We start from the raw sequence: 19,515 nt of genomic DNA, 5'->3' as shown, positions 1-19,515 counted from the left end.
TCCAAACAGCTGATTAAAAACATCACAATAATCCACAAGTAATCCACACCACTCCAGTACATCAGTTAATGTCTTGTGAAGCCAAAAGCCTCCATAAATCCATCATTAAGGCGTTTTAACTTTAAAATGGTTGCTTCTGGCCAAAATATGAGTCCACAATCCATAATAATGCTTCCTCCAGTGAAAAAGTTCATCCTCTGTTGTCCTCTCACATCAAAATCCACTGATATAGTTGTGTAGAATTGTTTTGAACTGTATGTTTCGCTTGCAAACAGTGCTTGTTCTGTGCATATTTCTGTCCTGATTCAGACGAGGTAAATTTTTCACTGGAGAAAGCAATATTATGAATAGAGGACTCACATTTTAGCGGGAAAAAATGGTTTGAAGTTAAAAACGCCCTGATGGATTGCAGGTTTTCACTTCACAAGATGTTCACTGATAGACTGAAGTGGTGTGGATTACTTGTGGATTATTGTGATGTTTTTATCAGCTGTTTGGACTTTCTGACGGCACCCATTCACTGCAGAGCATCCATTGCGGAGCAAATGATGTAATGCTACATTTCTACAAATCTGATACCTTGAAGGAACAAACTCAATCTTGGATGACCTGAGGGTGAGTAAATTTTCAGCAAATTTTAATTTTTGGGTAAACCATTCCTTTAATTATAGGCAATGATTAATTAATAATTAATAATAATAATTTATGCATTTAGCAGACAACTTACAGTGCATTCAGGCTATACATTTTTTACCAGTATGTGTGTTGGGAATTGAACCCACAACCTTTTGCGCTGCTAACGCAATGCTCTACCCCTGAGCCACAGGAACACTGATTAATTAATTCATTAAATAAAAAAAGTATGTTCATTAGCATTGTGAAAGTTATCAGTATTATATTGACTACTTCTGTAACTCTTTACAATAAGGTTCCATTAGTTAGCATTAGTTAATGCATTAACTAATATTAACTAACAATGAACAATACAATTGTTTCAGTATTTATATATATCTTTGTTAACGTTAGTTAATTCAAATACAACTGTTCATGGTTAGTTCATATTACCTCAGGTCCATTAAATAATATTAACAGATATTTGATGAATGTTGAAAAAGTTAAAATTAAAATGAAGATTAATAAATGCTTTAGAAGTAGTTCGTTCATGTTAACGACTGTAATTAAGTAATGTTAATGAATGAAACCCTACCGTAAAGAGTTACCAAATGTTTTCTATCTTGACAGACCTACGAGAAAGCATGACATATTGTGGATTAGGGGTGTCGCAATATTGACGATATGATATTTAAAAAGTGAAATACTGATGTCATGTTAATATTACACCAGTAACCAGTCTGGTTGACACTCCAACACAGTAGGTGGCAGTACTGCACATTAACCCTGGCTGCCATCCGTCATGAAATGGAAAAAAAAAAGATGATGACACAATGGCTGCATCTGAAAACTTAGGCAGCTGCCTCGCTGCCGTATGAGGCAATGACTTGCACGAAGGCACCTCATGAAACTGATTTCGGACAGGCTTCTGAGGCAGAGTAACGGTTTAATGATCTACAGCAAAATATAGAGAGCTTTGGTGATAACTAAGTGAATATTTCATTACTGCAATATTAATTTCTCGCTAGAAATGACATCAAAAGTGGAAAACGTTGATCAAAAACGTACATTTACACACAAACTGACCACCTCACCGCAACTTTCAGACGCCATCTTTATTTTTTAGCTTAACTGTCACAGAATGGAGTGCACAGGATTGTGGGATATCAAAGGCAGCGAAGGATACATCTATGCTGCCTTCAAAAATCGGCCAGATGAAGGCATCTCAGGAGACAGGAACTGAAGCTAACATTGAATTCAGACGTGCCTTGATGCCTTCCTACCTTGGAATGTGTCCTCCGAAGGCAGCATTTTTCAGTTTTCAGATGCAGCCAATGTGTAACTAATAATCTAATACTATAATGTAGCTTAGAATAAGATATTTCAGAGAACGTTGGACCCATTAACTCCCACTTTATGGACAAAATACTGTAACTAGCTGCTACAGCGTTGCTGACCTTCCCAATGATATATGAGAGACTACTATACTATTTGTATGATGTTACAGTTTCTAATTATCATTAGTATGATCATATTTCATGAATTGTAAAATTACTGTCAGCATATAAAAAAAGCAGTAAATAGAAACTGAAAAAAAAAACTTGTAACCCACCCAGCACCAGACGTCATTTGGACGTCGTTTTTTGGGCTAAATCAAGTCGGCCCGTCATGAACTTCTTTTAGCCCAAACAGCGACGTTGAAAATTGGTCTTTGTTTGGTCCGTCGGATTTGGTCCAAATTTAGCCCTAAAGCGACGTTGAAAATTGGTCTTTGTTTGGTCCGTCGGATTTGGTCCAAATTTAGCCCTAAAGCGACGTTGAAAATTGGTCTTTGTTTGGTCCGTCGGATTTGGTCCAAATTTAGCCCTAAAATCGACGTTGAAAATGGGGTTTTGTTTGGTCCGTCTAATTTAGTCGAAATTTAGCAGAAGCACGTTTATTTCGGACCACATAGCCCTAATAAATAGATTAGACATTTGACATGAAGCACTGTTGAATATATTGAAATATATTTTGAAAATATATTTAAAAAATACATAAAGCATAAAGCTTAAAAATTGTTCCTCATGATACATGTGTACGAATATTCATGCGTTAAGCCCGCCAGCCGCTCCTTCATCGAATACGCCGAATAAACATACATCACTAAACAGGTAATGTCTAATCTAACAAATATTTATTTTTGACTGAAATCTTGCACATACATGTAAAAGTATTTATCATAATGTGCTGTAAATGGCATTAAAAAAAGATATCAGTTTTACTGTTGTGCATTAATGTCAGTAGTGATGTTGTACAATGAGGACGGAAGTCAGCAGTGTGTAGTGAGCCACTGTCCTTACCAGTGCCTGAATTCGTGTACACAATATATTAATTCACAACCTAGTGAACTATGGAGCTGATTGAGACGTACCCTCTGTATGACAGTGGACCTTGAGGGCCAGAGTTGAGAACCCCTGACATACTGATTAGTTAATAATCACTCATGAAGAATGAGTACACTTTAATTTGTACAGAAATATGCAATATTTGACTCCTATTCAGTGATGCTTTTATCTTTTTTCCCCTTTTGTTTGTGTGTCAATCACAGCTAAATAAAACCAAAGGCCATTCAGCCACAGGTCACTGCATCTTTTGCTGTGTAAGCTCCATTTTTTTGAATGTCAAACACATTCTCAGTATTTATATTTGGTTTGGTTTTTATAACCGTTTTAGAGTCACCGATCCTTTTAACATTTCAGCAGCTGACTTTTTTTTTAGTACTTGCATAGTAATTTTAATTGTACCACATTTGCAATGCATATATAGCAGGGCCCCAGACTAACTTTTGAGAGCAGTTCTACAGATGGTGGTCCCAGAAGCAGATTTGGTAGCGCTGGGGGTGGTGTGTGGGGGTCAGGGCTCCAGACTGTTTCCTGATCTTGGTAGAGTTGACTCTACGTTTCAGCTGCGCAGCGCGGACCGTTTATCAGCTCGGACCGTGACGCAAACAAACTTGTCCGAGGTTAGAGTAGCTTTACTCGGGAGCCAAAGTTGATTTTGCAACACTGTTAATGCACAGATGGAACAGTGCTGCGAGATCCAGTGAGAAGCGTTTGAATTCATCGCACAATGATAAGATTGCTGCGAGATCTAGTGAGAATCTATTATAAATAGCGCTGACATACGTCAGGAAACCAGAAGCGGTAACGCTAACTGTGACCATGTTGTTGTGGTAGAAATAGTCAAATGCATTACATCATTCATTTCAGGGTCTGCTGTTTTGCAAGTTCTATTCTAAGAATACTGAAAAATATCATGGTTTACACAAAAATATTGGGCAGCACAACTGAAATGTTTCTTGAGCAGCAAATCAGTATATTAGAATGATTTCTGAAGATCATGTGACACTGAAGACTGGAGTAATGATGCTGAAAATACAGTTCACATGAATAAATTACATTTTGCAATGCATTCACATAGAAAATAATTATTTTTGTAGTTATATTTCACAATATTACTGTTTTTATGGTATGTTTGAAAATGTAGAATTAAGCTTTTTTTTTTACGTAAAAGATGTATTTAATGTGTCAATAAATGTTTTGGTACTCTTGTGAATTGTCTTATTTTGACAGTAATTAGGCCTGAAAATACGTCTTTTCACCTTTAACTTTTCAACCAAATTTAGACGTAATTTGGACGTCTTTTTATAGACGTCTTTTCGACGACCTGAAAAAGACGTCTTTTCACCTTTCACTTTTCAACCAAATTTTAACGTTGTTTAGACGTCTGGCATTTACGTCTTTTCGACGAGTTTTTGCTGGGTGGGAAGTATCTAACAGCTCCAGTTGACGGTAAAAACTGTTATTGATTATGTACTGATATCGACCACAGTGACCTGATGATATTTTATACACAGCTGATACTATATATTACTGGCTGAGATCACTCAATGCACACACACACACACACACACACAGTGTTACCTCTATAGTGGGGTCGTATTCATCCACAAAGTGGTTCTGGATGAGTTGGATGGTGAGAGCGCTCTTGCCCACGCCTCCAGCGCCCACCACCACCAGCTTATATTCAGTCATTCCTTCACTCCTCTTCAACCTCTCGCCACACCTGAGGAGAAACCAGCAGCGCCATCAATACAGACAACCCTCCCACTGCATCCAAATTCAGTCATTTCTATTATAGACACAACAAACAACCCTCTACATTGCGAGTAAATCACTCGCATATGCGACTAAATCTTACTCTGGGCGACTAAATGATGTCTAATATTAGCCAATGGCTAATAAATTCTCAGATTTTATTCGCCAGTGTGTGAGTTGGAGGCTAAGTATTAAGTTTAGCACAGATATATATTCACTCGCCGAACACTCTGACCGAGCGCTTCAGAGTTTCTCTCTCCGTCAAGTGATCTGTGCTATTTTACAGTTCATCTCAATGGATGTGCAGCGCACCTGTATTCAACGTACCGTAAACTCTAGTGTGAAGGCGCATAACTCGCCGTCGCTTTGATTCACACACACGCAGCGAGAGAGAGAGAGAATTGACGCGCTACATGTAAACGATATTCTTTGTTGTATTTTCGCTGTCAAATTAACGGAGTTCCTTTGGAATTCTTCAGCGTTTAAGAACTGCCGCGTTCTCCGGTAGTGGGCGGAACTAATGCGCAAACGGCAATCTCATTGGCTGGTGCTCACACTGTAAAAAATTATATGATGAAAAAGCCATGACAACTTATGTTTTTAAGTTACTGTAACTCATAAATATTATTTAAGCAATTTCAACCTTTTTTTATAAGTTATACTAGATTCAACTTGATTTTTAAAGTCAGTTTAATGTTACTGAAATTCAAGGAGCCCAATTTAGTTCAGTGAACTTAACATTTTAAGTTGAAGCTTACTCACTAGGCAAGATTTAAATTAGTGAGTTGAAATGACTTGTACTTTTAAGTTGAAAGGGGTGAACATTTTTTACAGTGCACCGATTATCATCCCTTTTTTTTTTTTTTTTTTCATGAAAACACGAAGTTTCTTGGTACTATGGAGACTGAAACTTATGTCCAGCGCTGTGTATCTGTGAGTACTGGACGATTAATGAGTAACCCCACACACACTCCCGACACATGCTCTCACACACACGATTGAGCTATTAAAGGCAAAGGGCAGGGAGTTCATACATGATGTACGACTGCCTTAAATCCTTGAAAGCCAAACAAAACACTGGGGTAAATGCAATAGAAAAAAATTTATATTTATGAATAATAACTACATATTTACATTTTTACACTGACAGGCCGCTGTTAGACAGTTGCTTAAAAATCAAACTTAGCCCTTCTGGTCCCAAACTTCTGGTCTCTACCGTCTGTAGATATGGACTTTGGTGAAAATCTATGTGATTTTTCACCCGTTTTATCATCCACCGTGTGAAAATCACACAGTAACTCCGATAATTTAGAAAGGTAATTGCAAAATTCACTATTTAGGCTTGAAAAATGCAAGTACATGAACGCAGATGTTTTTTGCTGTACAAACTCAGTTTTGTTTACGCAATCAATTTTTTTTTTCTAAGAAATATTAATAGAAAATTTGAGGGTTTTTTTCTTCATTATTATATTAGGACAGCTGTACCACCCTGGCATTTTGACTTCATGCCCCCAAAAAATATCAGGATTCAGGAATTAAAACACACACACACAAAGTTTATTCAAGTCATTCTATGAATTTTTATATATGTGATGGTTACACCATATTACATTTTAGTGTTATTAATGTTAAATATAAACGTTTCTTAAAAATAGTGTAACAAATTTGCATACATTTAATTAAGCAAAAACACAACTAAACCAAATCCAAAAATGAAAATTCAGTCATCATTTGCTCACATTGTTCACAATGACGTTCCAAACCACTTTCTTTGGTGATAAAGAAATGTGTTTTTTTGTTTTTTGTCCATACAATAGAAGTCAACGTTCTTCAAATATCTTCTTCCAAAGAAGAACGTACACTGGGTTTGGAACAACATGAGGGCGAGTAAATTATGACAGAATTTTCATTTTTGACTGAAATATCCCTTTAATATTAAGCTAGCCAGGGCAAAACAAGTAAAAAATAGTAACACTGTATTTGTTTTTAACATGACAAAAACTGGTTTTAAATATGTGAAATAACATTCACAATAAATGTATCTTTCAAAAAACCTTCAACTTATTTTATTTCCAAGGCAACCTTTTTCATTTTAATTTAGTTTAACTTGAAGTGCTAAAATAAAACTGGAATACAATTTTTTATTTAAAACTATATAAAGACAACAAAAAACTATTAAAAAAGACAAAAACACACAACAAAATTGCTAAAACTTTAACTAAAATGAACATGAAAGGCAGAAAATCTTAAAATTAAACAGAACTATAGCACAACAAAAGTTATTGAAATGGAACGATTGAGAAAAAGCTTGTAAAGCATTACAAAGATTGTGCAGTTTACCGCCCCCTAGAGGAAGATATTGCACTTGTTTTGACCAAGTTTGACATTCAGAAGTTTAAAGCTGCAGTCCGTAACTTTTTTGGTTAAAAATTATCAAAAAATCAACATTTGAGCAAGTACATAACCAGCCAGTGTTCAAAACTATCGCCTTACTTTAGCCTGATTCACAACGGTTAGCTTATAGTAATGTTTTCTAATTTGAGTGGTACGGGTAGGTTTTCGTGGGAAATTCGAGCATGGCACTCTAGGGGTGGGGGGGAAATCGATACAGCATAGTATCGCGATATTTTCCGCGGCAATGGGGACATAATTTGAAGTTGGAAAAAGGTAATAAATTACAATATATCGAAGAATATCGCAATATATTGTATCGTGACACAAGTATCGTGATAATACCGTATCGTGAGGCCTCTGGTGATTCCCACCCCTAACTGCGTCATTACGTCACTTCTGTAAACATGTTGTCCTGGCTAGTAGGCTATCGCATTTGAGGATCCTGCAGGTGGCGGATCGTTTATAGCCTTTTCTCACAGCAATTAATCATTTGAGAATAAAGTATAACAATAATAATAATTTGCACGGTTTGATGTGATATGAGCTAATTTAGATTAAATCACCATTGGTAGCGCGATTTATGGTAATGCTTTTTTCCTCAGTTGGTCAGAACAAACGTGACAGACGTGTTACTTACTTGTTCAGATGACAATATATGGTGAAAATTCTTATTTGGGTCATATATTCCAAATATTCATATATATATATATACGTAGGCTAGAATCTGTGATTGCGCAGTACAGTAAATATCCACACTGGTGCGATGACTGACTGCCACACATCCTCCTCAAAACATTAGATTCATCCGCGCTGATGCCGAGCCGGAGCACAACCCACGCAAGCTAGATAATTCCGCACAAAGCTGCAATTCCAGGTTTTCAAACAGAGATGGCGACAAAGAGGCAAAACTTGCGGACTGCAGCTTTAAATAAATTAAAAGTATTAACAAAAACTATAACCGTATCTCGATGATACTAAAATAAGACTGGGCGGGACTTCAGGAAATCGGAATTTGAGTGCATTGCGCAAAGTATAATATTAGTGATTTATTTTTATTTTTTGCCATGCCCTCATGCTTTTGGTTACATCACAAGAAAAGTTGTTTCATTATTACCTTTACATTACATTTGATTACATTTCGATGAAAGACTACGAAAAAGAATATTTCAATTAAAATAACATGCACTAATAAATTGCGCACAGTAAGACGCAGGTCATTTGTTATTAATAAAGTAAATATGTCATAATTTGTGTTTAAAACGACTGTTGATATCAGCAAGTCACTAAAAATATGCTTAACCATCTAGTTAAATAAGAATACAATGAAAGTACAATAGTCATTCTCAGAAAAGCATGTTATGAGTTGCTGATGTTCATAAGTAGTTTAGTAAAACCTGAGGAGAGTGACAGCGCCACTTTCAGTTTCAATTTAACATGGATGAACAAAGTTTTCCTAAATTTAGGCCATGATTTGAATAAGCCCTCCAACTAAACTAGGGCACAGAGAGGGGAGGATGAATGAGTAATACACACACACACACACACACAAAGGGCAATGAATGTTTGATTAGGACCTTCTGTCAGTGCAACATGTTGTTTCGGATGAACATTGGATCAGTAGAGACCGGACTGCAGGTCCCATCGGGGAATCTCCATCCCGTTTTCTCTAGGACTCATAATTAGAGCCAAAGTGCTGTGGGGTTTCAAAGGGTCCTAATGAGCCCCCAACCGTAGTCCTGTACTGTTTCTAAACCTGAGACAACTCCTACAGTGAAACAATGTCTTAAGTGTGTTTCCAGGGTGTTGCTATGCAGTTGATAAAGTGTTTTTGGTATGCGGTTTCTAAGGTGTTGCTAGGTGGTTACTTTCCAACCTAAGTTTAAAGTAGTGATGCAACGAAATTTCAGCAACTGAAAATATTTGGCCGAAACAGCAAACACAACTGAGTAAAGTTTGTAAACAAACTTCCATGTTGGCTTGACCATGGTTTGTTTGAAAGTTTGAAATAACTGAAAAAAAAGTCAATAAAATGTTATTTACATGTTTTAGTCTAACACATTGCTAGCATGAACTGGCATGCTGCTACCATGGTTTAACACTTATCAATTATTTTGTTTCTTATCCATATGACTTACAAAAATATATTTTAGGCAGAATAATGTCATTCAGCTACTTTTTCATATAGCTAATTAAATGGTGAATAAGAGTTTCTCTGTTATCTCATTTTGTGCCAAATATATTTATTTGTATAAATTAATTGTATAACTGTACTTACATAATATGACTTTCAAAAGCTGAAGTGATTACCTTAATTTATTTGTTAGAATATGTATAACTCAATATTTTAACTAATTGCAAAAGCTGAATAATCAATAAATGTCTACTGATGAATCAGTGAAATAACCGATTAGTCGATTAATCGTTCTAATAATCGTTAGATTAATCGACTATCAAAATAATCGTTTGTTGCAGCCCTAAATCACTTGTTAAATATCTTTGCAGAAAAGATGCAAAAACTACAACTACATATTGTACAAACTTGTCTTATACATGTGTTCAGAAATAATACGAGGAAAATTCTTTTAGAAAATCTCAAAAGTCAAGGTAATTCAAATTCAGAATGACTGAAGATATAACACCAGTAGACTTTTATTAACTATAAATGTTCTTTAAAAACAACAGCAGCTTTCAGCCTGTCACCATGATGCAAACATGAAATATCAGACATAAATTACAGTAGTAGTTCTTTACAGGTTTTTTTATTCGATTGCACTGCTTTTCCATAGTTTTCTGTGTAAACATGGATGTGTTTGACTGTTGCGTTTGCGTCTCTTGCAGTGTCTTATGCATGAAACGCCATTCTGAAAACACTGTGCTCAAGTTAAAAGAAGTTCACTCCCATCTTCTTGCATGTTTTACCTATTCCACTGCCCGCGTCGCATCTTTGTCAACACAAAAGCGCTGTGTGAATGGCGCTTAGCCTATATTTATGGTCCTTTACTGAGCGCGTCACACGTGAGCGGTTAATCATGTGCGCCGACATGCGGTTGGATCATTCTTTTCTCTTTACTGTTATCACCGGCATATTGTCAAAGTGTCTAATTCTATCATTTGGTAATATTTCTATTCAAAATCGAGATTCCTCGATTTCTAAAAAATAAAATCGTGGCAAAACAATAAATTCGAATTAATCAAATCGGGAAAATCGCCCAGCCCTAGGCAGAGCTAGGGTTGGCCACCCCACTCACAACTGCTGCTTCTGTCTCTTTTTCCTTGACAAGAATTGTGTTTATTTAGACGCAGAACATCTTTACGAGCACATCAAACAGGAGACTTTCAGATGTGCACTCCAGCTTCACCTCAGCACCAGGCGCGAGTCAAGCGAGCGCGGAAAAGCTACAGGTGACGAGGAGTTTCAGTAAAACAGTGAATTGCGGGTCAGATGAGATGTTGTCAGGCCATATGTCAGTAAAAACTAATTTTCCTGTCCTGTCCGCCGTTATACTGTACTCGTAGCACGTGCTCTTCAATTGCACGCACAAATGCGGTTTGAAATGAAATGAAAGAACCTACGAGCATAAAGTTACCAAAAAGGCGATTAAAGCTATTTGTTATATATGAATCACATTTAAGAACATGTCTCTGAAATGCAGTGGTTTTCAAACTGTCCTGGAGCACCAGCACTGTCTGCCTCATCTAACACACCTGATTCAACTCGTCAGCTCATTAGTAGAGACTTTAAGACCAGAAGTGGGCCAGAAAAGGTAAAGAGTTATGAGAAAACATGACGTGTGTCAGATCTGCATCATGTTCAGCAGCGGCAGCTCTTAAAGCAGCCAAAATAACCTAATAACCCAGCTGATGTGATGTCTGATCATCAAAGAGCAAAAGAAAAAAGAGGAAATCAATAACTTTTGTAGCTTTAAGGATTCATCTATATTTCATTTAGAATTTAGTGTTTGATAACTTCATTCAATTTCTGTATATTTCCAACTTGCTGAAGGGCAAAGGCAGCTAAATATGATATTTATTATAATGGGTTTATGTGAAGATTGTTTTAAGTTTACTTAAGTTAAAAAAAAACTTTTTTAAAGTCTAATAAATGTTCAAATTGATAGCTCTCAATCATACTGTAATGTTGAATGGCTAGTCAATCGTTAAATATGAGGAAAAAAACAATTTCCTAGAGACATCAGTAGTATTGGTATCAGTGATACTCGCCTTCGGTCATGAAAAAAGATGCCATTAAACAAATATTTATGTTATTAATGTTTTTTCTACATTAATGTAGAAACAACAAATATTATGAATGTGAAATTATTGAAATATAAAAGTATATTTAAAAACTTTAATGTTAGGTGGGATTAATTGCGATTAATTTCAGAAAGAATGTGCGATAAATTTGTTTTTTTTAATCGATTGACCACTAATTTGATCACATTGCTAATATGTTTTAACTTGTTGCTAGCATGATTTAGCACACTGCTAACATGTTTTACAAGTTGCTAGCATGATTTAGCACATTGCTAACATGTTTTAACATGTTCTTAAAATTATTTAACATTGCAAGCATGAATTAGCACATTGCTAGTCTGTTTTGTTAATAGCATGGTTTAGCATGTTGTCCCAGGATATTGTTAAGCTTTGCTAGTGAAATTGAATAGAGCTTTGCAGCATCAATTTCAAGCACACAACGTGGATAAACTAGCCAGTAAACATGTCAGCAGTGTGAACACACTTCACTGTTTCCAAAAATTATGCTAGAGCAGGAATTTGTTCGTCTGAAATTTCGCCTCGTTGTCGAAGAACTTTACTGGGACTGGTTTATCACCTGTAGATACAAACCCTGACCAGCTTATAGAGTTCAATTAGCCAAATTTAATTAACAAAACTTTTTTGCCTGAATGAAAACTTGAATTCCAGTTTCTGTAAATTTCTTCAGCTTTAACAGCTTTTTTTTTTCAGTTAGTTGCCAGAGCAACATTCCCTAATTTACATTTAGGCTACGTTTTTCAGAATTTGAAGTTTTATAAGTTTTTCATCAAATATTTAGTTTAAGGGTGTAACAATATATCTTGTCAGTTGTCACAATATATCGCAACAATATGTATTACGAACAGCGACAATATGTATCATGTATGGTTCACACAAAATGCAAGTTTAGACAGATTTAATTTAGTATCAGATATGGTAATGGTGCATCAAATATGGTCAACCCAGAAGATCACACATTTAATTAATTATTAATAATAAATTAAAAACAAAATACATTTTTTATGAAATACAATATTTAAAAAACAAATAAATGTATGTAGTCAGGGACAGAGTGCAAGCATACATGTATAACACAATTCTATATTTTTAGCTAAGCGAAGTATGAATATTTCTATTCAGATATTACCATTGACCTGTGCATGAGGGAGAAGGACCACGTCCAAGCCCAAGTTCACCCCTGATGTAATACACATTTAGCATTTTAATGAACAATACTTGATGGATTGCCATATGTGTTAAAAGTAATAATAATTTTAAAAAACATACTATTTTAACTATTTTGGCTTTGTTCAATGTATTCTGAGAGTATCGTATCTTGAGATTAGTATTGTGTATTGAACCACATTGTACATTCTTACATCCCTAGTTTATTTTATTTCAGCTTTATTTCAATAAATAAATGATTTTTAATAGTTTAGTTAATGACATCCAACACTGGTCTTAACTGGTTTAACCTGGCAGGTTTAATGGAAAATTAGTGGAAGTCTAAGGAATTTTTCACCCGTTTTATCATCTGGCAGGTGAATATGGTAAGTGTGATTGCTTAGGAAAGCAACAACATTCCTCTCGTCAGCAAGCGATGTGATTTATCATTGAAAAACTACAGGCAAGGCTGAAAGCAAGAACTAGACATCTCTGGGATCTGCCAAGACTTTAGAGCCGCATACATACACCCTGTCACCATGAGCGGCCAATATGAAACCCTATAGTCCCTCTGGACGCTCAGGATAAACTTACTGACACTATCAGCTCTGCGTTTTACTGACATGCATCCAATACCTAGGATTAGGAATGAAAATGATTTGCCTAATCATTGTGATCCCGACAATTAGAGTAATTTAAAATCTTATATTGCTAAACGTTATGTTAGGGTACAAGTAAATGGTCTCAACAGAATCTGAAGTATCAATTTTCCCTGAGCCGCAACCCTACAGGACTAGGCGTGATTTCCAGTCCGGTTCAGACAGTAAAGGGAATCTCACATGGGAGACGAAGGAATCAAACACTGAGGACCCATAACAGATCCAGACTGAGCGGGAGACTGACATCATCCCCCAAAATAACCAGCGCTGGCCAGATCATTACATCTGTCTAGCCTAAATGTGCTGCCCTCCGCTGCAGACACTTCAAGACAATGATTGTCTGAATGCATGGGAAATACATTACTGCATGGTACGGGCTACACAAAAATCATAATTGTCGATTATTCCCTTGAAATTGTAATTGCGATGATTAATTATAATTATCACAATTTACATTGAATGATGTTTATACCATTGTTTGAAGCAACTGCATGCCATATTTGTATAGAAAAATAAACAAGCTTCTTTTATTGCTTTTCTAAAGCATTAAGCCACAAATGTCAACTATACATTGGATTGGTTTCTTCTCTAAATAAGAAAAAGTAAAAAATATGCATGGTATTATAATGTTACACTAAAACTAAAATTAAAACAATGGAAAAACCCTTAAGATAGCCTGTAGAAAGAAAAACACATCTTAAGCAGGCAGAATAACATAAGTGGACTTTGAACGATTAATTGCCGCTTTGAACAATTACATAATCGTGGTATCCATAACTGTAATTGCGATTAGAAATTTGATTAATTGTGCAGCCCTACTGCACGGTATGGAGAAAAATGACATAAAATGTCAACAAAAATATGAACGCATCCATATATCTCAAACTTAGTGCATATGAATTAAATGATTCATGATGCAACAATATATCTCAAATAAATATAATTTTTAAAAAAATGGTTTTCTGGTCTTAGACGGTGTTATTTTAGCATTATTATAGTATTTATTAATGTTTTAGCATTTATTTTTAATTTAAGTTTTAGTAATTTTACTAGGTGATTGTCATTTTTATTTTTTTGTCATTTTTATGAGTTTTTCTATTTAGCTTTTGCACAACATTTCTAATTTTCATTTAAGATTTTTTTTTTTTTTTTTTGCAATTAAGAATTTTTTAAAATAGTTTTAGATAACGACATCCAACACTGGTCTTAGCTGGTTTCAGATAGACTTAACTGGTTTAACCTGGCAGGTCTTTGGCTAGGATAGCTAATCTCTCAACCTGACCAGCCCAAAACCCGTTTAAAACCAGCCTGTGAGACCAGATGAGACCAGAAAACATCTTAGACCTGCTTAAATATGTTCAGCAGGTTTTGGTTCAGATTCAAAGGCATAGCGAAAGACAAATGCATTAAGTGTATTATAGTTATTTAATATGATGTAAATATTGTGAAAAAAGAGCCTCTAAATACAAATTAATCTAATATTAATTGATAAAACCGAGTCGCATAATGTGACAGCACCTACTCATCATATTGAGTATTTTTGACGATCGTTTCTGTCCAGTCCGCTCGTTTTATTGCGTTTATCGTTTTTTTTGTCTGGCAGTGGCAGCAGATATGCGATCAAATTTCTAATTTCAGGCTGTATTACGTCAATTCTGGCACCCAACATCACAACAAGATGATATTTTAAGCTCCTTATGCAGCCGAATCTGCACTGGTTTGAATGGGCCGCCTCCAGTTTCTCCTTTGTTTTGCTGCCTCCAGCTAGCGCTGTGATGTCGCTGACCCTAGTTACCTGTGGTTGGCCTGGCCGTGCGTCACTCAGAACACAACAGGCCAATCAGAAGAGAGGCTCATGAATATTAATTAGACAGGACAAAATCGACCTGTTCTCAGCAGAGCTCCTGAGTGAGAAGCTGTAAAAATATATTGAGATGGTTTTTGGTACTCATACCGCAAATATATATTCTTAAGGACATCAAAACCTAAAATAAAACTCCAGAAAGGTGTACAATATGTGACCTTTAAATAACAGTTAACAGTCTATAAGGCTTCAGAAGAACATTTGTTTACTTTCACACGCTGTACAGTATTAAAAAAAAAATCTACTACTGGATTTTACTGCAATAAAATATCAAACTTTTGTACTTAAGCGAACTTAACTTGATTGACCTGCATTAAAACAGACTATTAAACTTCCGCACTGCTCTTCATCGTCCAGAAATCACAAATCCTACTATGTTGAGGTCTCTTAATATTCATAAGGGGAGCCTTTGCCATTGGCCGCGACCAAGCGACGTCAGCGGAAACTAATTAGTATTCAGCAAACGGTCCTTCGCCATTGGACCGCTACAACACAAACTTAGGATGGATTGCTTAATATTCATGAGCTCCTCTTAGTCATAGTAGAATTTGCAATCGTTCGTCCGGTACTATGGGGCGTCACCCGAGTTTATACAGAGAGGCTCGTAACTGTCACATGGATGCCGCTAAAACCTAACAAATTAGACAACACACAACATGTTTACATTCAGTGTTAGACGTGAAATCTTTTCCGGTAACGGCAAGCTGGCGGGAGAGGAAGCAACGGTCAGTCTGATCGATTACTAGCGTCTGACTCAGTGTAAACCGATCTGATTCACTGTTTAGATGCTTGAACGGGTTTGGGTCAATAAAATATAAACTAATTAAATAAATACTACATTATTTCTTCTTTCTACTTTCATCAAATAATTTAAATAAAACGCTGATTATTAAAATTACAGAATAGTCCTGGAATCCATAAGGACCATCGATGACTGATCGCTCATACAAATGTAAACATTATCCATGCATTTCTAAAAACGCACCAATAATCACCATAAATATCGTCCAACTGTGTGTGTAAATTAATTAAAATATGTGTTTTAGGTAAGCAATACTTGCCACTATGAGTCGGTCCACTTGGTCTCCTTACAATATTACATTGCAATCAAACGATTTATGCTTTAATAACAAAAAATGGTCACTTCACCTCTGATTCTCCGGATACAGTCACTCTCCAGGAGATGTCTTTTACTTCAGCTTTTCCTGGATTGCATTAGATGTAGCAGACAGTCCAGTGTGAACAATGTGCTCCGCTGTAGTGTGTGTGTGTGTGTGTGTGTAGCACAGCCTACGCCCAGCCCCACACACACAGCCCCGCCCCTCGGCCCAGTCACCAATCCTACTACAGCAAAGGCTCAGCTTATGAATATTAAGTAGATCCTGGTGACGTTGCTCGGTATCTTTCGCCGATTCCAGAAAAGTGGCTCGTTCAGCGCCTGAGAAGCTGATCGACCGAGAACACAGCCAATCACAAGGCTTGGTCCCGCCTCCAAAAACACAACAACCAATCGGATTAGTACAATCTACACCCGCCAGAACACGGATCCTCATCCTTGGCTTGCACACAGCAATTCAAACGTACTGTATCCATTTTTTGTCCCGTAAAAAAAAAACAAATTTATTTTTGGAGTGCGACACTTCCTGTTTCATTATTTACAGTATAATGCAAGTTTATGACTAAACTAGGTCACAATTGTAGAGTTTTTTTCATTCATTTATAAATCTAATTTTAAAAAAAGTTGAATTATTTAAAAGGTTACTTTTAAGCATGTGCTACTGCTATCTTGTTAACATTTTGGCACTTTTATTATTATTACTAGTAAATTTATATATTTGTTTTTTAAACATATATATTTTAAATTTATGTTTTAAGTTACATGTTTAGGCTGGCCCCTTGCAATAAAATTATTTTAATTTTGATTTCAATTTAATATTTTATTAAAAAATAAAAATAAAATATAGATATGGCCCAGCCAGGGGTACTCAAGCTCAAGAGGCCAAGGGGGCCACATTTAAACCACATAAAATGTGAAGGGCCACAAATTACAATTTGCATTATAAGACTTTATTTGCAGTTTTACTGATTTAGAAATGCAGTTTATTACTTACCTAATTCTAGCTTTTCCTTGTCCTATTTAAAATAATATTGAACATGAAAATAAAACATTTAAAAAAATGTGGAACAAAAAAGTGGATTAACAGTTTGTTTTGCTGTATCAATGCAATGTATTCATACCCAAACAGAGTATTAAACAATCTCAGAATATTCTAACTCAAAACATTCTTGAGCAAATATAGTTCACAAATTTCTTTAGTGAGAATAGAAACGCTTGAACTGATTAAACATGAAGACAATAAACACAAGACGCAACAATATATGGTTTATCTGTGTTCTTCAAGCCATCTCTGGTATTTTCTTAATAATAAAGTATATTTATAATCCAATGCTAGTCGAGGTTTCGCAATGGCGCAAAACTCCGTGAGCTCATTGACGTGATGACAGCTCCATTCATTGTAATGAAGTGCTTTTTGCTTGCTTTTACCCATTCACAATTTGAATACAAGTTTGCTTTCCATGCTACTAAGAGGACCATCTGCCATTTACACAATGCAAAGTGTCAGGAGTATCAACTGCATTTAAATGACAAAGAAAAAGTCACACCGCCTAATATTTGTGCTACTTTTGAGCGCAGATTATAATAAAAATACATTAATCTTCAGCATGACACGGGCCACAAAATTATTGCAGACGGGCCTGTTGAGTACCCCGGGCCTAACTCTAACCCTCACAAAAAAAACAAAATACATTTATTTATTTAGTTAGTTAGTAGGCCTACATTCGGTTGAGTTTTGAAAACATCTGGCAAGTATAGTGATATGTTCACATTATTATCATATCATCAGTTTCTGTCATCAAATTTGAGTAAATATCCTGACCAGGCTTTTTTTCTTTCTTTCTGCTGATGTTGCTTATGTGATCTGTTTATGGAATATATCGAGGGAGAGACTGTTACATTGTTTTTCCACAGTGGACTATTTAGGGTGCCACAACAATCACATAAGAACACTTGTGTAAAGCTTCATAATAACTCAAATGTTGTCTGTTATTATTCAGTCAAGAAATAATTTTTTTTTTTTTTTAATTAACCTTCCCTTAATTTATTCTTTACATTTTTCAACATTCATCTACTACAGACATTTTAATTATTTTAAACAACGCCACGTATAGTAATGGACTACAAATCCCAGGTGGCCCCGTATGTAGTATCCAGGAAGTATATTCCGTTGCTATGCAAACTTTCCCACTTGCTGTCCAGTGAGGCAAAAGACAAATACTACACTGAATATCACGTTATTTGGCCTCAAAAGGTAAGAAATGAACGAAACTGTATAAAATATATATTGTATGTCATTTGAACAGCTTACTTAGGCTACTAAATTCATTGAAGTTGCCGTTTTCTCCCAAACGGAGAGTTTTATTCCAGGGTTTTGCAAATGTCTGGTGAATCGTCGCTAAAGAAGAGACCGGGCACAGCTCTCTCCATCGTGACTGAGTTCAGTGGATCTGGTTCATTAAACCCCAAACCTGCTGCTGCTGCTGCTGCTGAAGAGCTGCTGCTCGATCAGAGTCTTTCGGCGGAGAAACTGGTACGAGCTCAGCGATGAGACGAAACCGTGTCCAAGTCTGTCGGCGGAGAAACTGGTACGAGCTCAGCGATGAGACGAAACCGTGTCCAAACAGCATATTACATCTGAAATAAAGAGGCTTTCTTTCTTCAGAAAATCCTTTCTGGGTCAGACGATTTACAAGAAGTGTGGTCGCTGGAGATGTGTGTTGACACCCGAGAGGAGACTCTGGACAACTTCGGTCAGATGTGTTACAATAACTCTTGATACAGTTATTCTGGTGATAAGAATTTGGGGGAGCCACATGTTAGCGTGACTTTCACATTGTGAGGAACAGTAATGTGATTTGAAGTGACTGGGCTGTGGGTTGGTTTATGACTGAGAGAGTAAGAATAAATGCATCACATCTGAGAAATCTGATGAATATGTGTGTTTTCTGTCGTCTCTTCTCACAGTCTGCGAACCGGCTTCTCCCTCCTGCAGGTCTTATGTCTGGCTCGATGTGGTCTGACCGACCTGGAGGGGATTTCTGCTCTTTCCTCTTTAAAGGTATCCAACAACATTTAGAAGCAAAGGCTTGCAGAGACTGAACTGATGAAACTCTTCTTTTTCTAAACAGATCACACTATTACTTATCATGAACTGCAGTATGTTTGTATTTTAAAGTCACTAAATAAAGTGAAGGAGTCCTAAATGCTGGTGTTTTTTCAGGAGCTGTATGCGGCGTTCAACAGCGTCTCAGACCTGAGTCCAGTCAGTTTGCTGGAGGATCTGGAGCTGCTGGATCTGGAGGAGAACGA

The 19,515-nt window shown here is 36.2% G+C and overlaps 1 protein-coding gene and 1 long non-coding RNA gene across 3 annotated transcripts in view; one reads left to right on the top strand and one right to left on the bottom strand.

The window, feature by feature from the left end:
* Positions 1 to 16,402, bottom strand: part of LOC107675668 (GTPase HRas-like) — a 28,288-nt gene extending 11,886 nt beyond the window's left edge. The window contains exons 1-2 of one of the 2 annotated variants that reach the window (XM_016470086.1): positions 16,236 to 16,402; positions 4,578 to 4,719 (exon numbers count right to left, since the gene is read on the bottom strand). In XM_016470086.1, coding sequence (XP_016325572.1) covers positions 4,578 to 4,688 — 111 coding nt within the window. In that variant the 5' untranslated portion in view covers positions 4,689 to 4,719; positions 16,236 to 16,402. Of the gene's footprint in view, positions 1 to 4,577; positions 4,720 to 16,235 lie in introns of those variants that run through there. The other variant, XM_016470088.1, reaches the window with a different exon arrangement.
* A 1,971-nt stretch (positions 16,403 to 18,373) lies between these two features.
* Positions 18,374 to 18,951, top strand: LOC107675665 (uncharacterized). Its single transcript, XR_001632621.1, has 3 exons — positions 18,374 to 18,457; positions 18,561 to 18,736; positions 18,869 to 18,951. It is a non-coding gene; the product is annotated as an uncharacterized LOC107675665 (long non-coding RNA).
* The last annotated feature ends 564 nt before the right edge of the window (positions 18,952 to 19,515 follow it).

Source organism: Sinocyclocheilus anshuiensis, unplaced genomic scaffold (genome assembly GCF_001515605.1).
Source record: "Sinocyclocheilus anshuiensis isolate Anshui unplaced genomic scaffold, SAMN03320099.WGS_v1.1 scaffold2114, whole genome shotgun sequence".
Taxonomy (NCBI): Eukaryota; Metazoa; Chordata; class Actinopteri; order Cypriniformes; family Cyprinidae; genus Sinocyclocheilus; species Sinocyclocheilus anshuiensis.
This window is presented reverse-complemented; position numbering and strand designations above follow the sequence as displayed.